This window comes from Mytilus californianus, unplaced genomic scaffold (assembly GCF_021869535.1).
Source record: "Mytilus californianus isolate M0D057914Y unplaced genomic scaffold, xbMytCali1.0.p SCAF_1, whole genome shotgun sequence".
Classification (NCBI taxonomy): Eukaryota; Metazoa; Mollusca; class Bivalvia; order Mytilida; family Mytilidae; genus Mytilus; species Mytilus californianus.
Window position 1 is genome coordinate 103,640,037 of NW_026262581.1, and position 27,926 is coordinate 103,667,962.

Genomic DNA, 27,926 nt, shown 5'->3' on the forward strand with positions numbered 1-27,926 from the left:
GACGGGAAAACTTTGCGCCATATTTGTTACTTGCAAAGAAATTCATAAGTGATTGAACTATTTAAAAAGAAAAAAGGAAACTTTTAAATGAAAAATGAACATTGACAGTACCTAAAACAAATACAGGAATAATTAGAGAAGCCATAATAAGTCAGTTTGTTCAATACTAAAACAGATAATAGACTTTTTAAACAATATTTTGAAGTAAACAATTCGCGGTTTATGTCTCTTTCGGCTCCATGTGTTGATATGCCAAATCATTTGAATTAGATAGCGATAAACCGAGTCCCAGATGTGAGACCGCCATCTCCTTGTAGAATTAGCATTAGGAAGAGAAATATCTGTGTACATGATAATTTGGATTTGGAGAATTTCAGAAATTGAGAAAATAGAATCCGGTCAAGGTCAACGTTCGACAACTCTGTAAAACGTTTTTGGCATGTCATTTTTGAAAGTTGATGATTCTTGATCAGCCGATGACAAGATTTTTTAATTTGTAAAATTAGCAGATTAAAGATGCTCTAGTCTTTAGTTTTCCAGTTGTCTGCAGCTGTTAAATTTCACCAGAAACTTTCTAATGTAAGGTTTATACATTGGCTACAATGACAAGCTGATTTCAAAACTCTGGCAACTTTGCAGTTGCTGTTTCATTTCTCTTCATTTCCATGATAGACTCAATGTGAAATTTTTCCTTGACAAATTGGTGTTGTTGTTTTATATTGTAAAGTGCCTTAATCTGTGGAGTGCAGTACAAACAACAGGAGTTAGTAAAGAATTTTCAGCTGTTACTGGGTTTAAGAAAAGAAGGAACATTCTTTAAAACCCTGGTAAGACATATTTTTTGATGCTTGTTTTTCAGGTTATTTATGTGATCATATTAAATTGGTATACATTGTACATATAGCTTTGGATTTTTCATGATAATTGAAAAAAAGATACCATTGTGCATCTTTATTTTTTGGGAACTTAAGTTTCATTTATAATGCTTATTTAATACTTTAAAGAAAAATAAACATTATTTATTTAATATTATTTATCCTTGTAGAATTTCTAAATACAGTCTCAGTCTTTGCGTTCAACCACAGCCCCAACAGCCCAGGCTTGTAAAAATGCTGTAGGGGCTGTAAAAATCATCTCTACAGGCCAATAGAATCTTGACTAAATTTTCTGTAAAATTCAGCATCAGGCCTGTAGATTCAAAAGTTATCGTGAAGACTGCAGTCTGTATTTCGCATTTCAAGAGCAGTAAAGTTGGAAGTCAATGTTATTTACAAACAATATTGCAAACTGCAAAGTTGTAATGAATTATGTATTTAGGGTTTTCTGACTAACCCTGATTTTGAGCTTCATTCGGAATGTTTTCACTAGTATTTCTTCATCAAATGAAAATGACACTTTCTAAATTTTGAGCACTCTCTGTCTCAAGGTTCTCATCATTGTTTTCATGAGGATATTTATTAGAATTCCAATTTTTGATATCATGATCCAGTTTGAAAATATCATTGTTTTTCAAGGTTCTCATCTGTGAGGGTTCCTGGGCCCTCTCTGCAAATCCTCATAATGGCATTCAAGTTGTTTAATTACTCAAATGCAACCGACCCAAAAATCTTGCTTTTTTTTTTTGGTGTTATAACTTTCTTTTTTCTGCTCCTCTTATTTTTACAAAACAAATCATTTCTGCATTTTCATCTTCTGTATCAAGTCTTCGTTTCTGCGTTTTCATCTTCTGTATCAAGTCTTTGTTTCTGTGTTTTCATCTTCTGTATCACGTCTTCGTTTCTGCGTTTTCATCTTCTGTATCAAGTCTTCGTTTCTGCGTTTTCATCTTCTGTATCAAGTCTTCGTTTCTGCATTTTCATATTCTGTATCAAGTCTTCATTTTTAAACGCTTTTGTGATACTGATATGAAACCACTCGTGGCAGCAAAAAACTTAGTTCACACTTGCGTGTTTTAAAAGTAGTTTGATCTAGTAACTCTCACAGTTTTTATATGGATCTCATTTCAGACCTAACGTTGATTACGAGATACATGTTAACCACTGGATGTTATCCAGATGCGTACTCAGTGAGAACTAAGCTTGCCCATTATAAAAACTAGTTTCCAAAACGTGATCGATATAGATCTGTCTTCGGGAACAGTACAACAACCTACATGTATATTTTGAACCAAATTGATGAATGATTAAATTATCAATACCCTGTAAGCTACAACTTAATTGAATTTAGAATTTTACTAGTTCATTTTGGAAAATTTCAGTTTTTTCTGATTGGGTAAGGGGCCCGGGCCAATATTCAGCCCTAAAATAAAGGCAGGGAAATAACTGTCTCACTAAGGATTGTAGGATCTTGGTGGTTTCGCCCCGATTCCTAAAGTCCTTTCATCCGATTCCTTTGGCTGTGAGTCATTTCACCCTGATTTTATAACTTGATACTGTTGCGCAAGAATGTGGTTAAGTTTTTGTGAATTGGCGACAAAACAGGTGTAAACAAATTGTCAGGTAAAATCTAAATGAATTTTAAACAACTGATAAAAATGAAATTAATAAGATATTTTCAGTAAGCTTTATATCTTTATTCATTATAATTTTTTTAATTTGTTAAATCTTTAAAGTTTATAAATATGCAACAAAACAGTGACTCTAGCATGTGAAATAGTTTGAAACACTTTGCCTTTTGTACGAAAATTTCAGCCACTCATCAATAAGCTTGCCATTTGATTTTCTTTGAAGGTAATGTTCATGATGATGATCTTGTGATGGCCACAAACAACGCTCCTAAGCACGATTTTGCACCGGCTTGGCTAAAGATTCCATCACAAGAAGCTCCTGTAAGTATTTGTAACAGTTATTTACTCTACAGCTCAACATGGAATTTATATTTTCAACCTGCTCAGTTATGTCTCCTTAAAGTTAACATAATGATCAGTAAAATATTGAGTTACTTATTTTTCCAATGTATTGTACATGTATTATATCCATCTAACAAAAAGAAATGGCTTGTCCTCTGTCAAGGGTGGATACAGGGGGCATCTAAAAGTTTTCATCACTCCCACCATGGACAGGTGGAAATGGCTAAATGGGAATCTATGTGAGCTGTAGTATATATACTCCTCAGTATTATGAAAATTTAATGTGTATATTTGACAAATGATTTAGGGTGTACAAGCTTAAGTGTAAAGATGGTGTTTTAGTAAAAGGAAAAATTGGGGAATTTGCCTTTATAATTAAATATACTAGACTTTTGTTTCTTCTTGAAGGGTTCCTTAGATGGATTCCCTGCATAGTGTATGTGAAAAAAAGAAGTCCACTACATTTCCGAAATAGTGAATTGATTTCATCCAAACTTTGTTTGTTGTATTTTAAAGATAACATTGAAGAACGAATCTCCTGTATAGCAATGTATTTGTAATCCAATTATCCTTCCAAACCACTGAATGGATTCAATATGAAAAAAATCACTGCTCTGTATAGTTTAATTGTTTTGTACTACTTGTTAATTTTTTGCATTGTATAGAATTAAGATAAGATTGGGCCTTTGTATTATATCTCCTTGCATGAACCTACAGTTTTCATAAAAAGGAACAACTGTATTTGCTTCCCATAATGTCAAATGTTTGTTCATGAATAAAAAATGTTGGTATATGGTAATGAAACAACACACCAACAACACAAAATCTGAATGTTGAAAATGTGCCGTACAGCCCTATATTTTGACCTTTGAAAAAAATAGTAGTGCATATGAGCTTTCCATTCTAGGATATAATTTTTTACGAAACTTCATAGTAAAAGTGGTACAGTTTTAGCCATAAGCGGAGTTCCTATGGGAAATTGCATTGTCTATATTTACAGAAATGCAACCACTAGAGTTTTTTTTGATTTTCCAGTATCTTATAGCTGTAGAGTATTATTATTATTCATTTGCAAGTGTTTAATATGGAATGAAACAAAAATTTTTTACATTCAATAAGGCACTAAATGGGTATTTTTTTTGGTTAAATAGTAGAAAACAACACGTTTAATAATTTCATGCGTCCGAAGCGCTTTTCTGGATTTACCTTCATCAGGAATGCTCAAAGCCAAACGTTTGAAATCCGAGGAATGTATAAGTACCGAAACAGTTGAAGAGCTATATGACAAAAATACCTAAAACAAATAGCCAAATTCATCTAAGGTCAATTTTGCCTGAGGGAGTTGAAACCTTTGTTTCTTTATAATTTCAAAATTTATAAACGGACAATTTTAGAAAAGTTTGTTATAAATCATGTCAGTACCGAAGTATTGACTACTGAGCTGATGATACCCTCGGGGACTGATAGTCCACCAGCAGAGGTATCGACCCAGTGATGTAAATAATAGAAAACAACACGTTTAATAATTTCATGCATCCGAAGTGAAGTGTATGTTCTTAAGCTCATTTTTGAGAAACTACAGATATATTATGATTATAGCATGAACAAAAAGTTGTTTGTTTTTTTATTAATCGTAATCACAACAATTTCTTAAGTTACATGTATAGACCTCATAAGCCGTTTTCGGCTGGCATCCTTTAACTTAATGTTAGGTTTTTATGACGTTGTGTACTTGTATATATTTAGATATTGTAAGGGATAGTGACACTTAAATAAAATAAATAATCTAGTTATATCATATTTGTATTAGAAATTACAACTTAAACATTCATAATCATTATAATTTAGTTAATTCTTATGTAAATTATTCTTTAGAAGCAATCCGGATCCAAGCCTTTTGATAGTGACAAGAGCAACAGCAGACCAAGATCTCACAAAGATGATTCTTTCTTTAGTAAGATAGTTATTTTTATGCCCCCGCCGTAACGGTGGGGGCATTGATTTGTATATTAATTATGTTTTCAAAACTTATGTATACGGTCAAAAAGTTGTGCGACAAGTGGATATATATTAGTGCCTATAACATTGAACATATATATATATATTTATCACATATTTGTTACGAATATGTTGGGTTTTGCATATGTAATAACCTCAAAATTGCCCGGGGCAAAAAAAAGGTTATTGGTTATTGTGCCCCGATTCCAAATGACGTGACGTCATTGCGTCCTTAACAACAATGGCGAACAATGACGGTGCTCGTTTCATCGCAGTGGAGGAAAGCGATACGGCAGTCTTTGTAGAGCAAATAAAAAATGCTAACACAAGGGAAAAAAATGAAAATTCTAAAGGAGTGGTCAAATAGTGCCAGAGAATGATGCAATTGTGTATTGCCATATTCCAAAATAAGTGGAAATGTGACAATAAATTTCTATGGAGTAAATGATAAAAACTAAATTTGAAAATGAGATAAAAATTTTGTGATAAAATTTTTAAGATTTTACCTGTTATATTTCATTGAGTTGTTATAATTGAACTTTTTTCTCCTTTCTGCAGAACTTAAATATGTGATAAATAGATTATAACATGTCTTTTCCATATTGGCCCGGGTATCATCCTTCGACCCATATCGGCCCTCGGCTAAAGCCTCGATGCCGATATGGGAGTCTCAGGATGATACCAGGGCCAATATGGAAAAGGGCATGTTATAATCTATACATATTGATCATGAGTAAGTACAAGTTTAATGAATTACAGAATTATTCCAATATAACGTTCCTTTTTATATGACCGCAAAAATAATTTTGGGTTTGTATTATGCTATCGTCGTCGTCCGAAGACACATTTGGTTTCCGGACAATAACTTTAGTTTTAAGTGAATGGATCTCTGAAATTTTACCAGAAGGTTCAATACCACAAAAGGAAGGTTGGGATTGATTTTGGGGGTAATTGCCCCAAACGGTCAGGAATTAGGGGCAAAAAAGGGGCCAAAAACAAGCATTTTTGTAGTTACCGGACAATAACTTGTGTGTCAAGTGTATGGATCTCTCTGAAATGGTACCACAAGGTTCGATATCAAAAAGAGAAGGCAGGGATTGAGATTGGGGGTAATTGCCCCAAACGGTCAGGAATTAGGGGCAAAAAAGGCGCCAAAAGCAAGCATTTTTCTAGTTACCAGACAATAACTTGTGTTTAAGTGTATGGATCTCTCTTAAATTGTACTACAAGGTTGCACAGTATTGGGCAATAGCACAGTACTCCGCTGTGATATTGCGCAATAGCAAGAAATCTTCAATTGCACAGTATTGCGCAATACTGTGTGAAATCTTCAATTGAAAATAAAAACAAATCTTTTAACCAATTTCAATTGGATTAATTTGAAGTTTTTAATTTTTCAAGCTTGAATATTGTGTCCAAACTTGCCCCAACTGTTCAGGGTTCGACCTCTGCAGTCGTATCAGGCTGCGCTCAGCGAAACATTTTATTTGCTTTGTTTCCAAAGCCATGTTATAATTCCAATAGAATATGGAAATTTTTGGTGTTGCTCGCTAGGAAATTAAATTAAATCATTCTTAAAGTAACTTTACATGTATCTGTTAACTTTTTTATTGTGAAACAGTTGATTTTCTATAATGTTTTGGTTTCATCAAATCAAAATGGCTGCCTATCGAATGTGTATTATAGGTCCGCTTCGAAGTACAAAATATTTCTATCATGCCATGCACTATGAACAGCACATGTTCAAAATCAAAACTTCCCTTCCCACCCCCATTCATTGCAATGGAATAGCCTTTACTGTATCAGTTGACTACCCCATTCATTTGAGTGGAATAGCCTTTACTGTATCAGTTGACAATGTGATTAAAGACATGAAAATATTCATTAACCATACTTGTTGTTGAAATGAGATAATGAAATGTGAATGTTTTATTATAGATAAGCGACACCCTTTAACAGGTGGCAAATACAGACATCATTCAGTGGAAGACGATTACTACAGTGGATATCCTCCGTATGGTCCATATGGTTACTACAATGGCTATGGCATGCCCTACAACTCTCAGCCTTCTATTTATAGATCACCTAGTCGTGAGGGGAAGTACCCTCCAAACATGAGATTTAATCAGGTATTTTGTTTTATTAACCCTTTCAATGCTATACACGGCATATGCCGCAATAATGTACGCCGCCTGCCACTGCTGTTCGGGGCATATGTCGCGATGACGATGGACTTTTCATACAGACTCGTAACCATTCGGTTTTCATTGGGGTCCTCTCTAATTCTCTAAGGATACACGAGGTCCTGTATGCGCTTGAAATCGCGGGAATTTTAATGGTAAAAGCATGCAGTAGAAGAAAAATTTAAAAAAATATTTTGACAAATGCAAATGGCAGAAATCGAAAAAGACAGAGTTCACGAAAGTGGTCGGTCCTGTCGGTCAAAATGAGGCTCGGACCAGTATTTTGAAGGCTATTGCCGGTCCTGATGACAGATGTAAAAACGGCCGTTGTAGTGCATATTTCGGCACTTTTATACGACCGCAAAAATTAAAAATTTTTTGGTCGTATATTGGTATGACGTTGGCGTCGTCGTCGTCCTGCGTCGTCCGAAGACACATTGGTTTTCGCACTCTAACTTTAGTTTAAGTGAATGGATCTCCATGAAATTTTACCATAAGGTTCAATACCACAAAAGGAAGGTTGGGATTGATTTTGGGGGTTATGGTACCAACAGTTAAGCAATTAGGGGCCAAAAAGGGGCCAAAAATAAGCATTTTTGTAACTTCCAGACAATAACTTGTGTGTAAGTGTATGGATCTCTCTGACATTGTACCACAAGGTTCCATATCACAAAGGGAAGGCTGTAATTGATTTTGGGGGTAATTGCCTCAAAATTTTAGGAATTAGGGGCCAAAAAAGGGGCAAAAAACAAGCATTTTTCTAGTTTCATGACAATAACTTGTGTGTAAGTGTTTGGATATTTCTGAAATTGTACTACAAGGTTCCATATCACAAAGGGAAAGCTGGAATTGAGTTTGGGGGTAATTGCCCAAAACGTTTAGGAATTGGGGGCCAAAAAGGGGCCAAAAATAAGCATTTTTCTAGTTTCCAGACAATAACTTGTGTTCAAGTGTATGGATCTCTCTGAAATTGTACTGCAAGGTACCATACCACAAAGGGAAGGCTGGGATTGAGTTTGGGGGTGATGAATCATAAGGGGGTTCAAAAAATTTGGGGGGGGGATTTTTTTTTTTTCTTTTTTTTTCTTTTTTTCCTTCTTTTTTTCTTTTAAAATTTTCCATTTTAAGTTGGTTATTTCTGATTTATATTTAAAAGCAAAGAATAATGATATGGTAGGAGATACACACCAAACAGGATGTGTAAATTATTATATAATAAGTATTGTGCAATAGCAAGAAATTTTCAATTGCACAGTATTGCACAATAGCAAGAAATCTTCAATTGCACAGTATTGCGCAATAGCAAGAAATCTTCAATTGCATAGTATTGCGCAATAGCAAGAAATATCCAATAGCACAATATTGTGAATAGCAAGAAATTGTCAATTGTACAGTATTGTGCAATAGCAAGAAATATTTGATTGCACAGTATTGTGCAAAAGAAGATACTTTGTATAAATTGCTTATTTCTTGATCAATTTCAATGGGGTTTTATTCTTGAATTCTTGGGGTTCTTTAATATGCTGAATCTAACCGTGTATTAAGTTTTTGGATTTTGGGCCCTGTTATTAAATTGGTCCACATTGAGGTCCAAAGGGTCCAAAATTTAACTTTGTTTGATTTCATCAAAAATTGAATTATTGGGGTTCTTTGATATGCCAAATCTAACTTGTATTTAGATTCTTAATTTTTGGTTCCGTTTTCAAATTGGTCTACATTAAGGTCCAAAGAGTCCAAAATTAAACTTAGTTTGATTTTAACAAAAATTGAATTTTTAGGGTTCTTTGATATGCTGAATCTAAACATGTATTTAGATTTTTGATTATGGGCCCTGTTTTCAAGTTGGTCCAAATCGGGGTCCAAAATTAAACTTTGTTTGATTTCAACAAAAATTGAATATATGGGGTTCTTTGATATGCTGAATCTAACCATGTATTTAGATTTTTGATTTTTGGGCCCCGTTATCAAATTTGTCCACATTGAGGTTAAAAGGGTCCAAAATTCAACTTTATTTGATTTCATCAAAAATTGAATTCTTGGGGTTCTTTGATATGCTGAATCTAACCATGTATTTAGATTTTGGATATTGGACCATAATAGGTGAATGTCCAATTTAAGTTTAAATTTTTAAGTTCTTAGACCACATTCATTCTGTGTCAGAAACCTATGCTGTGTCAAATATTTAATCACAATCCAAATTCAGAGCTGTATCAAGCTTGAATGTTGTGTCCATACTTGCCCCAACTGTTCAGGGTTCGACCTCTGCGGTCGTATCAAGCTGCGCCCTGCGGAGCATTTTATTTACATCGGTTATTAGATGTACCGCAACTGTTTCCAACAAGTGTTTACATCGGTTATCAGATGTATCCGCTGCCAATTTCTGGTACTGGTTTACGGATTTATTATAAACAAACCAAAGCGGCGATCTACACGTGGCCTACTTAATTTGTCCATAGAGCCATCCCTGGCAAACAATCGGCAATTGAACCCTACAATGGAGCAAACAAATACTGTAACAGCCGAGAAAGTGATTCAGATGATGAAATGGATAGTGAAGATGACTTTATATAAGAACAATCAGAAGACCTGAACTGGTCCTTCATTGTTAATTTGCCTGTGGGTGCGAAGAATAAAACTAATATTAATAAAGTTATTTTTCGATAAAATATGTTATCAATTTTTTCTGAGGATAAAATTGACAGATTTTGTAGGACTGGCTAAAATTTTGTAGGACTGACAAATAATCATGCTTTGTCGGTCCCATGACCGACGTGTCAAAATAAGTTTTCGCGAACTCTGAAAAGACGCTGTAAATATGGAAATATTTCAGCATTTCTATGGTGAAACTGACAACGAGGAATAGTTAAAAGGTTTCCCGTTATCTCAATGTGTTAATTACATTCAATTATCTCAATGTGTTAATTACATTCAATTTGTGTGGGAAATATGATTTGGTCAATCTTTTCGAGACGTAGAAAAAGGGGGGGAAACGGAGGTTGACTGAAAATTAGGGAATTTTGAGGACAGAGCCACTTATTTGCGCCACGTTTACATTATACGTTGTGTATGGTGCAAATACGCTATGGAATCGAGCAACTGGTGTCTTCTTTATTATATGGCAGATAAAACAACAAAATAAATGAAGATTAAAAGTTGTTTTTATTCAAAATTCAACACAAATACAATAATTTACACCTTTTACATGTTAATTACCTGAAAATGCAGGTAGCTTGATGAAAATTTTACTAAAATAATTGTATAACATTACAGTTCATGCTCCCCAGGGCATTTTTCATGCACTAACTTTGTATCTTTAATAATAAAAAAGATACAGCAGTCTGAAAAGGAATATACTGTTCTAATGAATGAACACAAAAGAAATGCAGCAGCAGCAGCAGCCATTTTTCTATTTTTAGCTCACCGGGGCCCTGGCCCCATGTGAGCTTATGCCATCACTTGGCGTCTGTCGTCATCGTCGTCTGTCGTCATAAACTATTTCAAAAATCTTCTCCTCTGAAACTACTGGGCCAATTACCTTCAAACTTTAACTAAATGTTCCTTAGGGTATCTTGTTTATAAATTGTATCCGAAGTTTGTATCCATCGACAAACATGGCCGCCATGGCTATAAATAGAACATAAGGGTCAAATGCAGTTTTTATACGCCTGTCAAATTTTTGACGGGACGTATTATGGTATACAAATGTCCGGCGTCTGTCTGTCCGTCTGTCCGGCGTAAACATGTCGCACAGTAACTTGAGAATGACTTATCCAAATTTCATGAAACTTAATATAGTTGTTTCTTATGATGGTCAAAAGATCTGTATACTTTTTGGTGAAAATAAGATTAAAACTTTTAGAGTTACGGGACTTAGTAACTAAAACAGGTGTGTGTTTTTTTTCACATGTCGCGCCGTATCTTATAAACAATTTATGATTATTGCTTAAAACTTCACACACTTCTTAGTTATATTAATCCTAAGATCTGTATACTTTTAGGTGATGATTCAAAATTTTATTTTAGAGATATTGAGTATTTTGTTAAAAAAGGGGGAGGGGTTTTTCACATGTCGCGCCGTATCTCAAAAACAGTTTATGATTATTGCTTAAAACTTTACACACTTCTTAGTTATATTAACCTTAAGATCTGTATACTTTTGGTGATGATTCAAAATTTTATTTTTGAGTTATTGAGTATTTTGTAAAAAAAGGGGGAGGGGTTTTTCACATGTCGAGCCGTATCTCAAAAACGATTTATGATTATTGCTTAAAATTTTACAGACATCTTAGTTATATTAATCTAAAGATCTGTATACTTTTTGGTTTTGATTCAAAATTTTATTTTAGAGATATTGATTTTTTTGTAAAAAAAAAGGAGGGTTTTCACATGTCACGCCGTATGTCAGAAACTATTTATGCTTATTGCATAAAAATTCACACACAAGACGAAGGGCGTATCATGCGCTCATGGCGCAGCTGTTTATTGGCTTATATCTCAAAAACTAAATCTTTTAGAGCAAATGTGACATGGGGTAAAATTGTTTAATTGGTCAAGATCTATCGGCCCTGAAATTATCAGACGAATTGAACAACAAAATTGTTGGGTTGCTGCCACCGAATTGGTAGTTTTAACAAAATTTTGCAGTTTTTTGTTATTATTTTGAATATTACTATAGATATATGTAAACTGTAAGCAGCAATAATGTTCAGCAAAGTAAGATCTACAAAAAAATAATATGACCAAAATTGTCAATTGACCCCTTAAGGAGTTATTGCCCTTTAAAGACAATTTTACACAATTTGTTCATCAAGTTTGCTAACATTTAAAAATCTTCTCCTCTGAAATACAGGTGAGCCATTCAGGCTCTTGAGAGCCTCTTGTTTTGTGTAGCATTGAAAGGGTTAATGTACATTGAAAATAAAGATATAAGTTATTTTAAAGAGACTCTTACAGGCTCTTAACAATATTTTGCCTTTTTGTATTATCACCATATCATCGTTAATTTTACATTTTGAGATTATTGGAAGTTATTGTATTTGGCATGTTTTGTATATATTGCGCAAAAGTCGTTTTTTAGCTCACCTGACCTGAAAGGTCAAGTGAGCTTTTCTCATCACTTGGCGTCCGTCGTCCGTAAACTTTTACAAAAATCTTCTCCTCTTAAACTACTGGGCCAAATTTGACCAAACTTGGCCACAATCATCATTGGGGTATCTAGTTTAAAAAATGTGTCCGGTGACCTGGCCAACCAACCAAGATGGCTGCCATGGCTAAAAATAGAACATAGGGGTAAAGTGTAGATTTTGGCTCATATCTCTGAAACCAAAGCATTTAGAGCAAATCTGACATGGGGTAAAATTGTTTATCAGGTCAAGATCTATCTGCCTTCAAATTTCAGATGAATCGGACAACCCGTTGTTGGGTTGCTGCCCCTGAATTGGTAATTTTAAGGAAATTTTGCAGTTTTTGGTTATTATCTTGAACATTATTATAGATAGAGATAAACTGTAAACAGCAATAATGTTCAGCAAAGTAAGATCTACAAATAAGTCAACTTGACCAAAATGGTCATTTGACCCCTTAAGGAGTTATTGCCCTTTATAGTCAATTTTTAACCATTTTTCGTAAATTTTTGTAATCTTTTACAAAAATCTTCTCTGAAACTACTAAGACAAATTTAACCAAACTTGTCCACAATCATCATTAGGGTATATAGTTTAAAAAATGTGTCCGATGACCCCGCCCGCGAACCAAGATGGCCGACATGGCTAAAAAATAGTACATAGGGTAAAATGCAGTTTTTGGCTCATATCTCTGAAACCAAAGCATTTAGAGCAAATCTGATGAGGATAAAATTGTTCATAAGGTCAAGATCTATCTGCCCTGAAATTTTCAGACCAATCAGGCAATCCGTTGTTGGGTTGCTGCCCCTGAATTGGTAATTTTAAGGAAATTTTGCAGTTTTTGGTTATTATCTTGAACATTATTATAGATAGAGATAAACTGTAAACAGCAATAATGTTCAGCAAAGTAAGATCTACAAATAAGTCAACTTGACCAAAATGGTCAGTTGACCCCTTAAGGAGTTATTGCCCTTTATAGTCAATTTTTAACCATTTTTCGTAATATTTTGTAATTTTTTACAAAAATCTTCTCCTCTGAAACTACTAAGACAAATTTAACCAAACTTGTCCACAATCATCATTAGGGTATCTAGTTTAAAAAATGTGTCCGATGACCCCGCCCACGAACCAAGATGGCCGACATGTCTAAAAAATAGTACATAGGGTAAAATGCAGTTTTTGGCTCATATCTCTGAAACCAAAGCATTTAGAGCAAATCTGATGAGGATAAAATTGTTCATTAGGTCAAGATCTATCTGCCTGAAATTTTCAGACCAATCAGGCAACCCGTTGTTGGGTTGCTGCCCCTGAATTGGTAATTTTAAGAAAATTTTGCAGCTTTTGGTTATTATCTTGAATATTGTTATAGATAGAGATAAACTGTTAACAGCAATAATGTACAGCAAAGTTAGATCTACAAATAAGGCAACATGACCAAAATTGTCAATTGACCCCTTAAGGAGTTATTGCCCTTTATAGTCAATTTTTTACAATTTTCATAAATTTTGTAAATTTTTGTAAATTTTTACAAAGTATTTTCCACTGTAACTACCGGGCCAAGTTCATTATAGATAGAGATAATAGTAAGGAGCAAGAATGTTCAGTAAAGTAAGATCTACAAACACATCACCATCACCAAAACACAATTTTGTCATGAATCCATCTGTGTCCTTTGTTTAATATGCACATAGACCAAGGTGAGCGACACAGGCTCTTTAGAGCCTCTAGTTTCTTTTAAGAAAGAAATTTATTTATAAACATTTTGATAAAGCCACAAAATTTTCCTTAAGTTACAACAACAAAAAGGTCACTGTGATGTCAGATATGTCATTCATGTTATTTAACCAAACTTAACTCTTTTTAAAAGCAACATTCTCAACTATCAAGATATTATTTGAAGAATCATTGTATATGAGATCATGTATTACCAAAACATCTTTGTCAGAAGCTGTTGCTTATAGCAAAGAAAGTAGTTTACTCATTTAGTCCTATCAGAAATTGGCAACCATTTAATGCATTCATAATTAGATTTTAATTCAACATACTTCTTGTCATTGTAGTTAAATGGTGCCCCTTACCCTCCAGGATATTATGACCTCTACTCTTTTGATTACTATCATGGTGACCATTCTTACTACGCCAATTACCCTAACAGCAGAGTCAATAACAAACGTGGAAATTATGAAAGAGATGGAAGGACCAACTCCAAAGAAAAAGATGACAAATCAAAAGGAAAGGATGATGACAAAGACAAACCTCCATTTCAAGATGAATTCGTATGTCAATTTTTTATTGATTTATAGGGGCCTCTGTGGCCAAGTGGTCTAAGTAGTCGAACTACTGTATCACTAGCAAAGCCTGTCAACACTGAGGTTGTGATTTCGAATCCTGTAAGTGGCAGGTGCGCTCGACTGCAATCTTAATTGACTAGGATTGTCAGTTTTCCTACCGAAGATCAGTGGTTTTCTCCGAGCATTCTGGCTTCCTCCACCAATGAAAACTGATCGCCAAGAAATAGCACTATAGTGCTGAAAGTGGTGTGAAACACCAATCAATCAATCATTCTTATTAACATACTGTGGATTCATTTATTTTTTCATCATTTTCAATTTTTATGGATACATATATATATATATATTAGTTGTTTTGAAAAAAGCTTACAGAAATTTTGTATTTTATTAAACATTTGAAATTGTGTGGTTCACCGATAACTACAGAATCCATAGAAATTAGAACCCCACAATCAATAGTGAATCCACAGTAGATCAAATTATAAGTAATTTGTTTTCAGGATTGGTCTGATATGAATTTTATACCTTATTAAGTATTCATTATCATTTAACTTAATTATGACATTTGTATATGGATTAAAGCTTTTAGATAAGATCACCATAAAATTAAAAGTCTTGTATTTGACTATTATTTTTTCTTTTTTTTGCTAATTCTAAATTTTGTTTGTTTGTTTATTCCTCAGTAATTCCATTCTTAGTATTTTCAGTTCTCAGTTTTTTACATTTTTGATCAAAGAAAAGTTTGATGATTTCATATATAGAAATTACAGATTACTAATTTAAACCTATTTTTATGTAAAATTATTAGATGAAATAGTTTGATTTGTAGACATTTATACATGAATGAATTTATACTTGTAGCCGTCACTCAATGGGGAAGAAAAATCTGAGACATCTACGAATGGCAAGCTTACAAATGGCAGTAGTGTTTGGGGTATGTTATTTCTTAATAATGCTTTCTGTATAAACTAGCTAGGGGGATCTGAATCTACACATGTACTTACTTTATTTCTGTAAAGGGAGGTAAGTATTATTGCAAATTGTCAATGGATAAAACTTGCGTCTTCTTATTTTGATCACCACAATGGGAAAACTAGTGGACTAATTTGAACCAAAAGTTGCCTGGACATTATTATGTCATTCTTGTTCATGAATTTATTTTATCAGCAACATTACTATGATAAATAAAATAGTGGTTGTAGTGATTCCCAAAAGATGGTTAAAAGAGCAGGGAATGTTATAAATTAATAATGGAGGGCAGAAGGGTCTGTAAAATGTTTTTTTGTATTTTCATGTGTAAAATTAAAACGTCGGATTTTTATGTTTGGAAGAAACATTTTGTGAAACGTATGTTGATATTTTCCCTGTGTAATATGAATGTTAAGAGCAGATGGGAGCTGCAAAATGTAGATTAAGATTTTAATGCACAAAATTTTCTCGTATATATTCAAACAATAGCAAACTAATTAATTTGGACCTATTTTTCTATCAATTCTATGATTTCTGTCCTGCTAATTTTTATCCTGAGACTTTGTATCAGTTAACTGATAACGATATAAATGTTTCTTTCAATGTTAATCAGGGTTCTTATTAAGGTAAGTACAGGCGTCTGGATGGTCCATTTCATAAATCTGTGTGTCCGTGAGCCACGTCCTGATAACACTAGCTGAGTCCTGTTATCCCTCAACTGTCAAAAAGTAGCTGAAAACGTACTTCTCAATATTTTCACAGAAAATTTACTTTTGTTTTCATTCATTGCTATGAGTAATGATAAATCCAGAGAGTCGAAAATAATTATTATCACATTCCTTTGATAAATGCTGAGAAGATCGAAATCTGTTTACATAAGCACGTTTACCTATTACCTGCAATAAATGTGTCAAAAGAAGCAAAGTAATTATCAAACGATTACAACCCAATATATTCAAATGGATTATTAAATTATGTAACACAAACAATGTAGTTGACTAAAGGGATTAGAACTAGATTGATGCAATTAGCAGGATAAGTCAGAATAAGCTGGGACTCATCAGAATTGACTGGGACTCACCATTTCAAAAAGTGATGAGTCCCAGGACTGACCATAAATATATCCTAGTGAGAACCCTGGTTAATCTTTCGAAATTAGTCCGAATTGTTCCCCTTAATTATGACCTGTGTTATGCATCTTGGGACTGTAACATTTTATTTAATTTTATTTTGTTTTTTACTTTACCGGTTTTAATGTTTATATAACAATTTTGATTTTGTAGAGCACCCTCCTCATGGAAAAGGATCTTCAAGTAAACTATCAGACAACCGTCAGGCTGCCAACATTTATAAAACACTTGTGCCAAATAAAGTATGTATGATCAGGAACAAATATATATACATATTGATATAAAACATAAGAAGTGGTGATTGCAAAAGAGACAACTCTTCACTAGAGACCAAATGAAAAAAAGTACAAGCAACTATAGGTTCCTGTAAGGCCATACACAATGAGCATAACCTGTAATGCATAGAAAGCTATTAAAGGCCCCTGAAGGACAAATGTTAAACAATTCACATTGAGAATACTTCAAAAAGCGTTTAGCTGTTAAAAAAGAAAAGGGTTTTTCATTTCAGACCAGTAAATTGATATTTGCATCGGACGTTTAAAGGCTTTTTCTACATTAAATGTTTTTCACAGGAATTATATCCCTCAGAAATGTAAATTCAAAGAAAAGTTGCATTGTAAGCACTATCAAGCCTGCATTACTTGAAATCTATATAAATGGCTTATGTATATCACTAAGGTCTTGAATGAATTTTAAAATCCATGCTGATCAACTGTTTTTACAGGAGTTATAGGAAAAAAAATTCTATGGAAAATTGCATTGTTAGTGATCTCTCGTCTTCATTTGCGTAGGTTATTTATGAAAAATGGCATTTTTTAAAGAGGACTATATTTTGGTTGTTGTTTTTCATCTGACATGCATTGATTGAATTATTTTGAATTAATTTGAATTATAGAAAAAAACTTGATAAACACAAGTGACAAAGAAATTGAAGGCAAGGTTAACTTCATATATATATAAATATGACTAATATTGAAAAACTGAATTAGACATGAACTTTTTTATCAAGGTTGCAGAAGATAGCTTTTAAAATTTTATAATTATCCCCTGACACAACAAAATTGTTGAGGGGATACAACTTTTCATCCCCTCTTTCTTTTGTTTGGCTTTCCCAGTAAATGTCCAGAACTAAGCAACAACAAGTCAAAGAGAAATCAGCATTTGCCAGCTGATATATCATGTTTGGTCCACACTTGGCTTTATATTACACATGAATTGTTTTGGTTATGGTTTGCATCATGTTGTGTTGACATGTTATCTATATTTGACTCAGTTTTGCCATGAGGTATTTAGCTTGTACTAAAATGATTAAATGTTGTTTCACAGCAGAGTGCTATAAACAGAAAACCAGGAAAGGAAGGTCTTAGATTGAATGGTGGCTTACAGAAGGAACCATTTAGCTCAGTCAAAACCAATTCTAAAGAGGTAATAATTGATAGACTTAAGATTTTTACACTGTGCATTAGTGTATTCTTTAATCTTGTGTGAATTTACTGTGTATTTTTTTTTTATGAAATCTGAAGTAATCTACTATTTCAGATTCTAAAGGACTATAGGTAATTTCATTGCTGGTACAGTAGACTCCACCTAATCGGATATCGGCTAAACGAATATATCGGCTATTGTAATATTATTTCAAAACACCAAACCCTTCCCTATATGTTTAATGTTAATTTTATCGTGTAATCGAATATCGGATATAAGAATATATCGGCAAATCGGATAAGAATATTCAGGTCATTTTGTTCAAAACCATGCACAATCGGATATTTTCAATGTTTTTCTGACAGGAAATGGACCCGGAAGTTACGAATTTACAATCTTGCAGACAAGAAGATTTTGTTTTTACTAAATAAAAGGAACTATTTCTTAATAAATTGTTGTCTTTAATCATTGTCTTCCTTTGTCATGTGAATTAGATGCCCTTCTACTTCAAATGGTTTGAATTTATTCATAAAATATGCAATACTCAGTAGACAAGTTGACGTTGCTGTTTGGAGAATTTTGATTAAACTCTGAATGTTTACAGAATCAGAAATATAATCTAAACTGAATGTACCTCCTTCTGAATAATTTATTGCAATATAAATATAAATCCCTTTTGACAAGAGAAATCTGGCTTTTGTCAGATATATTTTTTTCACATGTGCAAAAGTAACCACATGTCATGGACGCCATTTTGGATGTTTACAAATTTGTGAGGAAGCCTCTAGAACTATGACCTAAATATAAATAGTCTTCAGAAAACGTAAACTTTATGCAATAATATTTTATCAATCATGATTATTTTCATAAATTTAAATTTGATTATTTAAAGAAATAAAATTATAACAAATACGATTTTAGTTTGGAGATTCTACACAGACATGCTTAGATCTATTTATAGCCAAATTAGTTTACCTGTGTGATAATGTAAATAATGGATATTAATTTGCTTACAAAACAAATAAAGACAAACTATGGATGGTAGATAATAATTCACATAAAAATTTCAGGACATTTGATTTATTTTAATAAATAAAGGATTTAAAAACTGCAAACAAATTTAATCATTACATAATCAGCTGATAATTTTTTACACAAACATCGTCGTGATGTAACTGATAAAAAACACTCCATCAATCCTCCAGCCCTTTCACATATTTAGCAATTGTCAGGGTTAGTAACATCTCAGGATTATATCTACTCATTATTGCAGAATATTCAATGAATATACATTCATCGTCTAATTGAATATATCGGGTAATCGGATATTTTTAGCTGACATTTTGGGTATCCGATTTGCCGGAGTCTACTGTACCTGAAAATGAATAATGTCATATCATTGATTGGTTGTCCATTGTATTGGACATTGTTAGGAAATTGTTTTGGTGTATACTTTTGAAAATATTACTCAGAATATATTTGGATTTTGAAAACCAAGTTGATTCCCAACTACAGATGTTGTTTTACTAAAGAAGGAGATGTTTGAAAGTTGTAGTTAAGAACAGATTCCAAAGATTTTAGTCCTATTATTTATGGGGGCAGTTTATATCATTGGAACAAGCCAAGTTAGTTACAGTCTGATGTTCAATTAAGGTTTTGACTTTATCCTTTTATCTGTCTAAGGGAGTGTTTAACATCCTACACAGCAACTTTATGCTCTTAGTTGGAAAAACTTCATCCATGAGTGTTTGCCCTTCCAAGTAAATATGACCAGCATATAAATGATTATTTCAGTTAATGATAATGAACTGTGATTATTTTTCAGGCTCCTACTTCACCAATAGAAATTCTTAACACTAGATTTGTTACCCAACCTCGTAACCTTGGTAACAAAAAGAGCGAATTTTTGAGAGCATTGAGAAAAGAAAATAGTGGATCTGACAGACAAGAATCAAGTCAGACTAAAGATGGATGGCCAATCAAGGTATGGAAAATTATAAATAATTATTGATTATTATACTAAACTAAACTTGAAAGATTTAAAGTTAATGGACAAGTAATCATTGAATTCTTATGTTGAATAGTTTGCAAAATCGTCTCACTTATGAAAACATTGACTTAAATGTAGAATCTCAAAACACTCTTATATGGTTATTTGTGAAGAAAATATATAAATCTGTGATTAAATTAGTATGAAACATGTTTGTGTATGTAAATAAGATGTTTTTTTCTCACCTGCAATATGATATCGTAAGAATGCATTATAATTCTCATGTATGTCTTCCTTTTACATTTTAGAATGATCATACAGACCAATTAACCAATGGAGTAGAAAGACTTGCCATGGATGATTCTTCTAACATGCTATCCAGTTCTTTAGAGGCTGAACAGAGGTATATTTTATAAGTAAACATACATGTAGGATTAATTCATTTTATGACAACTTCACACCCCACCCCAACAACATCTTAATTATTATTTGAAATAACTTACTGTGGAGAAGTGTTTTTCTTCATGGGTATTTCATATTTGTGAAATATCTTTGTTTTTGTCTCGCCTTGATGGAGTCAAAAAGCGAGACATAGGTATGCTGTTTCCGGCAGCGGCATCAACAATGTATTAGTTTGTGATTAGGTCTAGTTTAAGGTGAACCACTAGTGGTTGGTCAATGATATTTGGTATGCAGTTGTATTAGCACTGGCACATCTCATTTCCATGGAGATTATTTGGCCCTGCCCCCTCAGTCATGGTCTATTGACTTTGAAACTTTTGCTTAGTTTACATGTATTAGTATGTGATTAGGTCAGGTTATGGGGAACCACTGGTGGTTGGTCAATGATATTTGGTATGCAGTTGTATAAGCATTGGCATATCTCATTTCCATGAAGATTATTTGGTGACGCCCCCTCAGTCATGGTCTATTGACTTTGAAACTTTTGCTTAGTTTACATGTATTAGTTTGTGATTAGGTCAGTTTATGGGGAACCACTAGTGGTAAGTCAATGATATTTGGTATGCAGTTGTATAAGCATTGGCATATCTCATTTCCATGAAGATTATTTGGTGACGCCCCCTCAGTCATGGTCTATTGACTTTAAAACTTTTGCTTAGTTTACATGTATTAGTTTGTGATTAGGTCAGTTCAAGGGGAACCACTAGTGGTAAGTCAATGATATTTGGTATGCAGTTGTATAAGCATTGGCATATCTCATTTCCATGGAGATTATATAGCCCCACCCCCTCATCATGGTTCATTGAAACTTTTACATAGTTTAGAAGTCAATGTTTGTGTTTAGGTTTGTTGAAAGGGAACGATTTATGATAAGTCTATGGTATTTGGTATGCAGTTGTATTAGCATTGGCATATCTCATTTCCATGGAGATTGTTTTGCCATGTACCTTCAGTCATGGTTCATTGACTTTGAATATTTGCATAACTTACATGTTAAAGTATTGCTATTTAAATTTCAACATTTGCATTATCAAAATTACAAAAAGGCGAGACATATCTCTTATTAACAGTTTATTTAAAGATTAGAACACATTTAGAGACTATAAATGGAAAGGATGTATTTCGATAGTAACAAAATTTGTAGTTGGATGGAACAAAATTATCCACTTAAATTGATACACTAGAAACAATTATACTTTCACGGTACTACAATCAGACTATGTCTGCCTCCAACAGTGAGTATTTTAAACCAAAACTCTTCTAGGCTTGTTATACTCTTAGAACTGTTATCTGGTTATGATAGAAAGGTAATTTTGAGAGATTGGATACCAAATATTCTTTAGTTAACTGGCACATTGCTATTTCTTTATGTAATTATGAGCATTTATGATCTATTATCATACACTTTTTTCATGGTCAAATAAAACATACAATATATGATGTTTTCTCTGCTTTACTGTGTACAGAAATATTTTGTTAAGTGCATTAGAAATTAAACTTTACATTGGTCTAAATTTGAAAAAAAACATATGTGCTAATGCTTTCCAGAGATACCCCAATTTTGAGCTCAGAAAAAAAATTTATTATGATGATTTCTTCCTCATAAGGTTTACAATATATCAGTCGTTAAACTACTGATTTTATCAAAATATCTGACAGCATTGATGATGTCAATTACCTCATATTTGTTCATTGGTCAGATAACAAATTGGGAACTCCTTCAATTTTGGGTGCAGAAACCATAAACATATTTGTTTGGCCATGTTGTAATTGTAAGAATGGTTCAAAGGAATGCTTTGAAAGAAAAGTGTTTTTCAAGCTTTTGCTAAACCTGGTTCTTTTCTTTAATTAGGCTTCTAAAAGAAATGGGATGGAATGAAACAGATCAAGAGGATTATGAAATAACAGAAGCTGACAAGAAAATGTTTCAGGATCTCTATTCAAAACAGGTATTTTTCATAAATATTTACTGCCTTAAATCATAGTTTTGAAGTTCAAGATTGACAATTGAAGTAGATTTTGCATATGCTTGTCTGCTTCCTCAGTAATGGTTTAAGTTTCAAGTAAGACAATAATATTCAGAGATTTCGTATAAATATCAAAGAGATGACACCCCAACAACTGAAATTTACCCCCAAAAATAAGACATCTAGAGGACTTGATATGATCTTCAATTGTGAACAAGTATGGACACAATGAAATGGCTTTATATTGCCATCGCATGTCTGGAGCATTTTTTTTTCTCGGTCACTCCTCCTCGACCGTGAGACAAACTTATCATACTTCTGTATGGATTTGATCTCATCCTATTTTATATTTTGTTCACATATATTGCTTGGAGTTTCAGTGAAGTGCAAAAGGAAGCATATATTTCTAATATGCAATTTTTTCTAGACAGCTGGACAAAAACCAACCAAACTGGCAGACACTCTGCAAACAATCTTAATTATTCATTTTCCTGGAAAGATTGTATAGGGTTGCTAGAAATTGTAAAGTATAAATTTATACTGCTTTTTATAGGTTGGAAAAAATCTCCATATTGTTTTCTTTTGTGAAACAAATATTTACTCTGTCTTTTTCCCTTTTTTTTTTCAGCAAAACCGAAATACACGTGTGAATAAAACATTCAGCCCCAAGCATATTCCAGTATACCAGCCAAATGCTCAGGACTTAAATGACACTCTGTCATCATCAGATTCTGATTCTGATGGACAGTAGTGGCAGTTTTTTGCAGCAAATTAAACAGTGCTTGACAATTTTGTGATTTTTTCCTGGGAGAATTCTCCTATTATTGGCAGAGTTACTTCCCATTGACAAGTTTTCCTGTGAGGAGAAACTTTCATTAATTTGTGTGAGAAATGGACTCCGCTGTTTCAACTGCCGGTGCACAGGATGCACAAATGCAATCATAGGACTTTATTTACTAGTCCAACTCTTTTTTATCATCTGATCATTTAGCTACAGAAAGGAAACACAGAGAAAGTGTTAAATATTTCTTTAGGAAATCAAACCTATTTTTATAGATTTTTGTGAAATGTTTTGTAGATATGACAATGAGCATGAATAAATGATTTGAGTTAGTTAATGAAATACATAGATTGATATTTTAATTTTCCTTTTTCTGAATAATTTTGTTTAATAAGGTGGACAAGAAGTTTAAAACAAATCAAGACTACAAGATTTACATGTTTTGTTTGTATGATGGAATATTTTGTTGATTTGATATAAGCAGCATTTAGTGATCAGTTGAGTTTTTTCATGTTGAATTATAGTTGGCATTTAAATTTGTCTTTGCTTGAACTGTATATTTATGTGCCGGTATGATTATTTAAATGTAATTTAAGCTTAACAGGCACTTTTGGTTTATGTTCTGGTTGATGAAGCTAACTTCATTTGTAGCTGATTTGTAATATAATTTGTGTTTTGTATAAACTATCCTTTCTGTTCTAAGTAAGGCCAAAATGGGGAAAAAAATTGTTTAGTGTTTCTCTATCTACCTTATTATTATATGCTTAAAAATGCCTTCCCCTAAATATTGTCAGTCTTGACAAAATTACAGGTCTCCCAATATCCTCCAAATAATTAAATTGAGAAAAATTAAATAAGTAATCTGACTACCTACCCTGATTTTCTGGAGGAGGAAACCCTAAACACACACGTTTTTTGATTGGCCTAAGTGTTTTATAAGAATTATTGACACACCACATAAGAAACTATTGCACATTCTACTATGTATTCTTCAATTATTAAATAAAAAGGTACTTAAACTAAACAAAATATAGTGACAACACAATAACTCATCTTTCCTTCCCCTTCACTGATAAATATTATATCATCTCATGTGACACAAAGCAGTATTAAATGAATGATTATTTATTTGGACTCCAATCACTTATGTATTTATTTGCCTTGATAGCTTGCTTTAACAAACTGACCAATAACTCATCAACTAAATGTATAATGATTAAATGTGAAATGTGTATATTTAAGAAGTGCTTTAAGAATGAAAATGTGATTCTTTTCTTTGAATCAAAAGTCTCATATCGTTTGTGATGGTGTATAGGTATACATATTTTAATGATTGGGAAATTTTTTTTATTTTGTATTTTAATTTCCTCTACCAGTATACGAAATGCATCTTTAAATTAGATATTGATATTGTTGAAACCAAACCCAAATGAAATAAACCTACAAGATGCTTGAAAATAATATTATTGCTTTTCCTTTTTCTTTTGGAGTGTGATGTTCTTCATAAGATTAATATAATGTAGCCAATACTTTTTTCTTCAACAACGATTTTGTGACGAAATAATGGCTTTTAAAGTAAATGATTTGACAGATATATATGAACCCTCAAAGAGATAGTAAATATTTCTTAAATCAAGTTTTTCTTTTTAAAAAAACAATCAGGGTAGTTTATTGGAATGCAGGTGGAGGTAAAGAAAAGGGTTTTTTCTTCAGATTGTGTGGGAAAAAGTGAGATGTGTTGTATAATCTGTAAAAAATACAACATGCCCAGTTGTGTATTGTTGTCTAGCTTACGAATGGAATAGCTTAATTTGAAAATAACATTTAAAAACAGTATTAAGAAAATTGAAATGTAATTTCAGGGTCAGTTATTTTTGCTAAACAAAGCTTTTCTTTATTTGTTACCACAATATACAGATCATACAAAAGGGCATCTTGTTAATTTTCCTCTCCCACTTACCTCCCTTTTGTAAGGTTATGCATTGAATTGTATCAATATTATTTCAGCAGTTTTTGATAATTTGATGACAAAAAGTAAATACAATTTTGCAATCTTAATTATCCTTTACACTTTTATACGTATAATTTGTTTTCTTCAGTTATTTTCAAAAAAGAAACACATTGAATTTTGGGTTATAAAATTAAAATATAAAATCTGAGTCAGAATTTTTGATATGAACAATTAAGTGAATTTACGACTACCAATTGAAGTGAATTTGCCACAAGAGATACATTGGATATGTCATGGAGAAATATTTTAGATAAAAACCTGGTGTTGTGTCCTATTAACAAAAAATTTAAAACTTACAACCAAATGATTAAATATGGCTATTGTAACCCATATTCACACATGGGAACAATTTCTATACAAGCCACTACAAGTTTCTTAGGCTTCAGTTGAAGAAGCTGTCATTTGGGTCATATTGGTAACATCCACTTTATTTGAACTTTGGTGGATAGTTGTCTCATTGGCAATCATACCACATCTCCTTATTTTTATATATATCTGTATTGATAATGGTAGGAGTGATGTACCATATTTAGTATCTTCTTGTTCACAACAAGTGAATACTTGTATAATTTAGATTGTTTATATGTAGAAAATTTTAATACAATCAAATGGCTTTTATTTTTATAATTACAAATTAACATTTTATATTTGATGGCCATGATGCAGAAGAGTTTGAAACATGTTTAATTCATGATTCAATGAATACATCAGATAAAAATAGATTCGTTTGTCAATTTGGTATATAAATAGATATAAGGATTTAGAATAACATGATAAATTTATAACGAAGTAATCTTTTTAGGTTAATTGATCAATACTGTTGTAAAATATTCTTCTGACATTGTACCTCATAATGAGGATTTCCTGTCTGCTTTATTCTGTTAGTTTGGTTTTTTTTTTACTTTTCTGACTATCATGAAATAGTCTGTTTCTCTATTTTATTTTCCTACAGTAGTGATTTTTTTCTTCTTCTTATGACTAAAGGGAGACAACTATCACTATAAAGTAACCTGGTTATTGAAAGACCACAAACTTGTGGTTCTCATAAATGGTTGAGTAAAATTATGTTGGCCATAAAAAGAAAATTATGTTATCATAATGGCATTGTGGAACAAGTAGGAACTACATGTATGGTGGGGCATTAAATCAGAATTTCTAGGTCTACAATATAAGGAAGAAAATAGAGATTTGAAGGCCATTATTTTTTTAAATAAATTTATTATGAATAAATCCATGAAGGCTATAAAGTTAACATGTCTTCCTTTGTATGGTTGGTCCTTATTATTTTACTGCCTCAATATTTCACAATAGCAATTTAGTTTCTTTAAAAGTGCACTAGTTAGATCTTAATAAACATTACATGGTCTTAATAACAAAATACATGTATACTTGCAAAATAAAGACAAAAAAAGGAGAATAGCAAAGTCAAATATAAGCTGAAAAGAATTTAGTCTTAAAAAAGAATAAATTGCACAGTCATTTAGTTAATAAGACATATCATTCCAGAGTATGAAGATTTTTTTTATCATTCATGGAATCTTTGTACACATATAAATTACATCTATTGTTTCGTCCCATAAAATCACTGGTCCAAATTGGATTTTATTTCAAGTTTTTTATTTGTCAGGAAGAAGAAATTTGATTGAAGTGCTCAAAGTCTTTTTTATACATTTAGTTTATGTGACAGAATTTGTATAGCACATAGATTGTAATAACACTTGTCCGTTTTGCTACCATTCCAAAATACCTCTCAACACTTCACTTCTTTTGTGCAATCAAAATCTGTCAGTATTAGGTCAGTTTATTATCTTGCCTTTGTGCCTTAATTGACAGAGATATTTTATTTTGGTTTAGATAAGAAGCACATGTTTCACGAAGTAAAGTACTTACTAATCATTCTGGTGCAGATAGGAGTAGTTTTTAATATACAGAGTTACTGTCTCCTATTAGAAAATAATTTCCTTAGTCTTTTTTTTCCTTGTTTTACAAACGAGGTTATTGTTATATTGTTTGTCATTTATATAAGTTTAAATTTGTATGAAGTGTATCATTAATCAGGACAATTTAAATTCATAGATGTTTTTACACAATTTGCATGGAAATTGTATATGGTTGCTAGTTGATTCTCTTTGTTACCAGGCAACAAAAATTAATTGTTTGGACAAGGGTAAATATTTACTCATGTTTATCATAATTGTCTTTGCTTCACCAATATGACGAAGCTGCAGCTGTTCACAAGAAATAAAAAAAAGATGCATTTTGAGTTATGCATATATTTAACCTTTCTTTTCTTATTTCTTTTTTGCCACATTATGAGTTTTTACTTTTCATTCTCTTACGGCTACATTTCTCCAAAAGCATGCTTTTGACTGTCTAAACTTTATATTTTGATAACTTTGTTAAGGATATCCCAGAACGTGACTTACAAATATTATATGTTAATACCTCAAGGTTGGGAAGGTTGCTGTTGGACCTGCAGTTCCTAAGGGTACCATCTGCCCAGTCTGAGCACATCTCACATGACTCAATATAAAAATAAGAAGATGTGGTATGATTTTTATGAATCCTTACCTTATTTATTTATTTATCAATCCATAAGAATACCACATATACAGTTAGGTCTGCTTTATATCTCAACTTACATGTAGAAATTGTCAAATTTTCTATCCTGATTTCTCTGATAAAAGGCTCATACCTACAATGAAGCTAGGGTTCATAATTAGTAAATTGAAGGCATCTGTGACAATT

At 32.4% G+C, this 27,926-nt stretch overlaps 1 protein-coding gene across 2 annotated transcripts; it reads left to right on the forward strand.

Moving 5' to 3' along the window:
- LOC127728541 (vasculin-like) lies at window positions 1-27,458 on the forward strand. 2 transcript variants are annotated; one of them, XM_052235993.1, is made up of 12 exons: window positions 1-827; window positions 2,730-2,827; window positions 4,724-4,802; window positions 6,785-6,975; window positions 14,213-14,428; window positions 15,305-15,377; window positions 16,696-16,784; window positions 17,869-17,967; window positions 19,793-19,951; window positions 20,266-20,360; window positions 22,272-22,368; window positions 23,015-27,458. In XM_052235993.1, exons 2-12 carry the CDS (start codon window positions 2,756-2,758, stop codon window positions 23,135-23,137), a joined length of 1,293 nt encoding a protein of 430 aa, XP_052091953.1. In that variant the 5' UTR covers window positions 1-827; window positions 2,730-2,755; the 3' UTR covers window positions 23,138-27,458. The 2 variants fall into 2 exon arrangements, with proteins under 2 accessions (XP_052091953.1, XP_052091956.1); XM_052235996.1 differs by having other exon boundaries at window positions 17,872-17,967.
- Window positions 27,459-27,926: the final 468 nt, after the last annotated feature.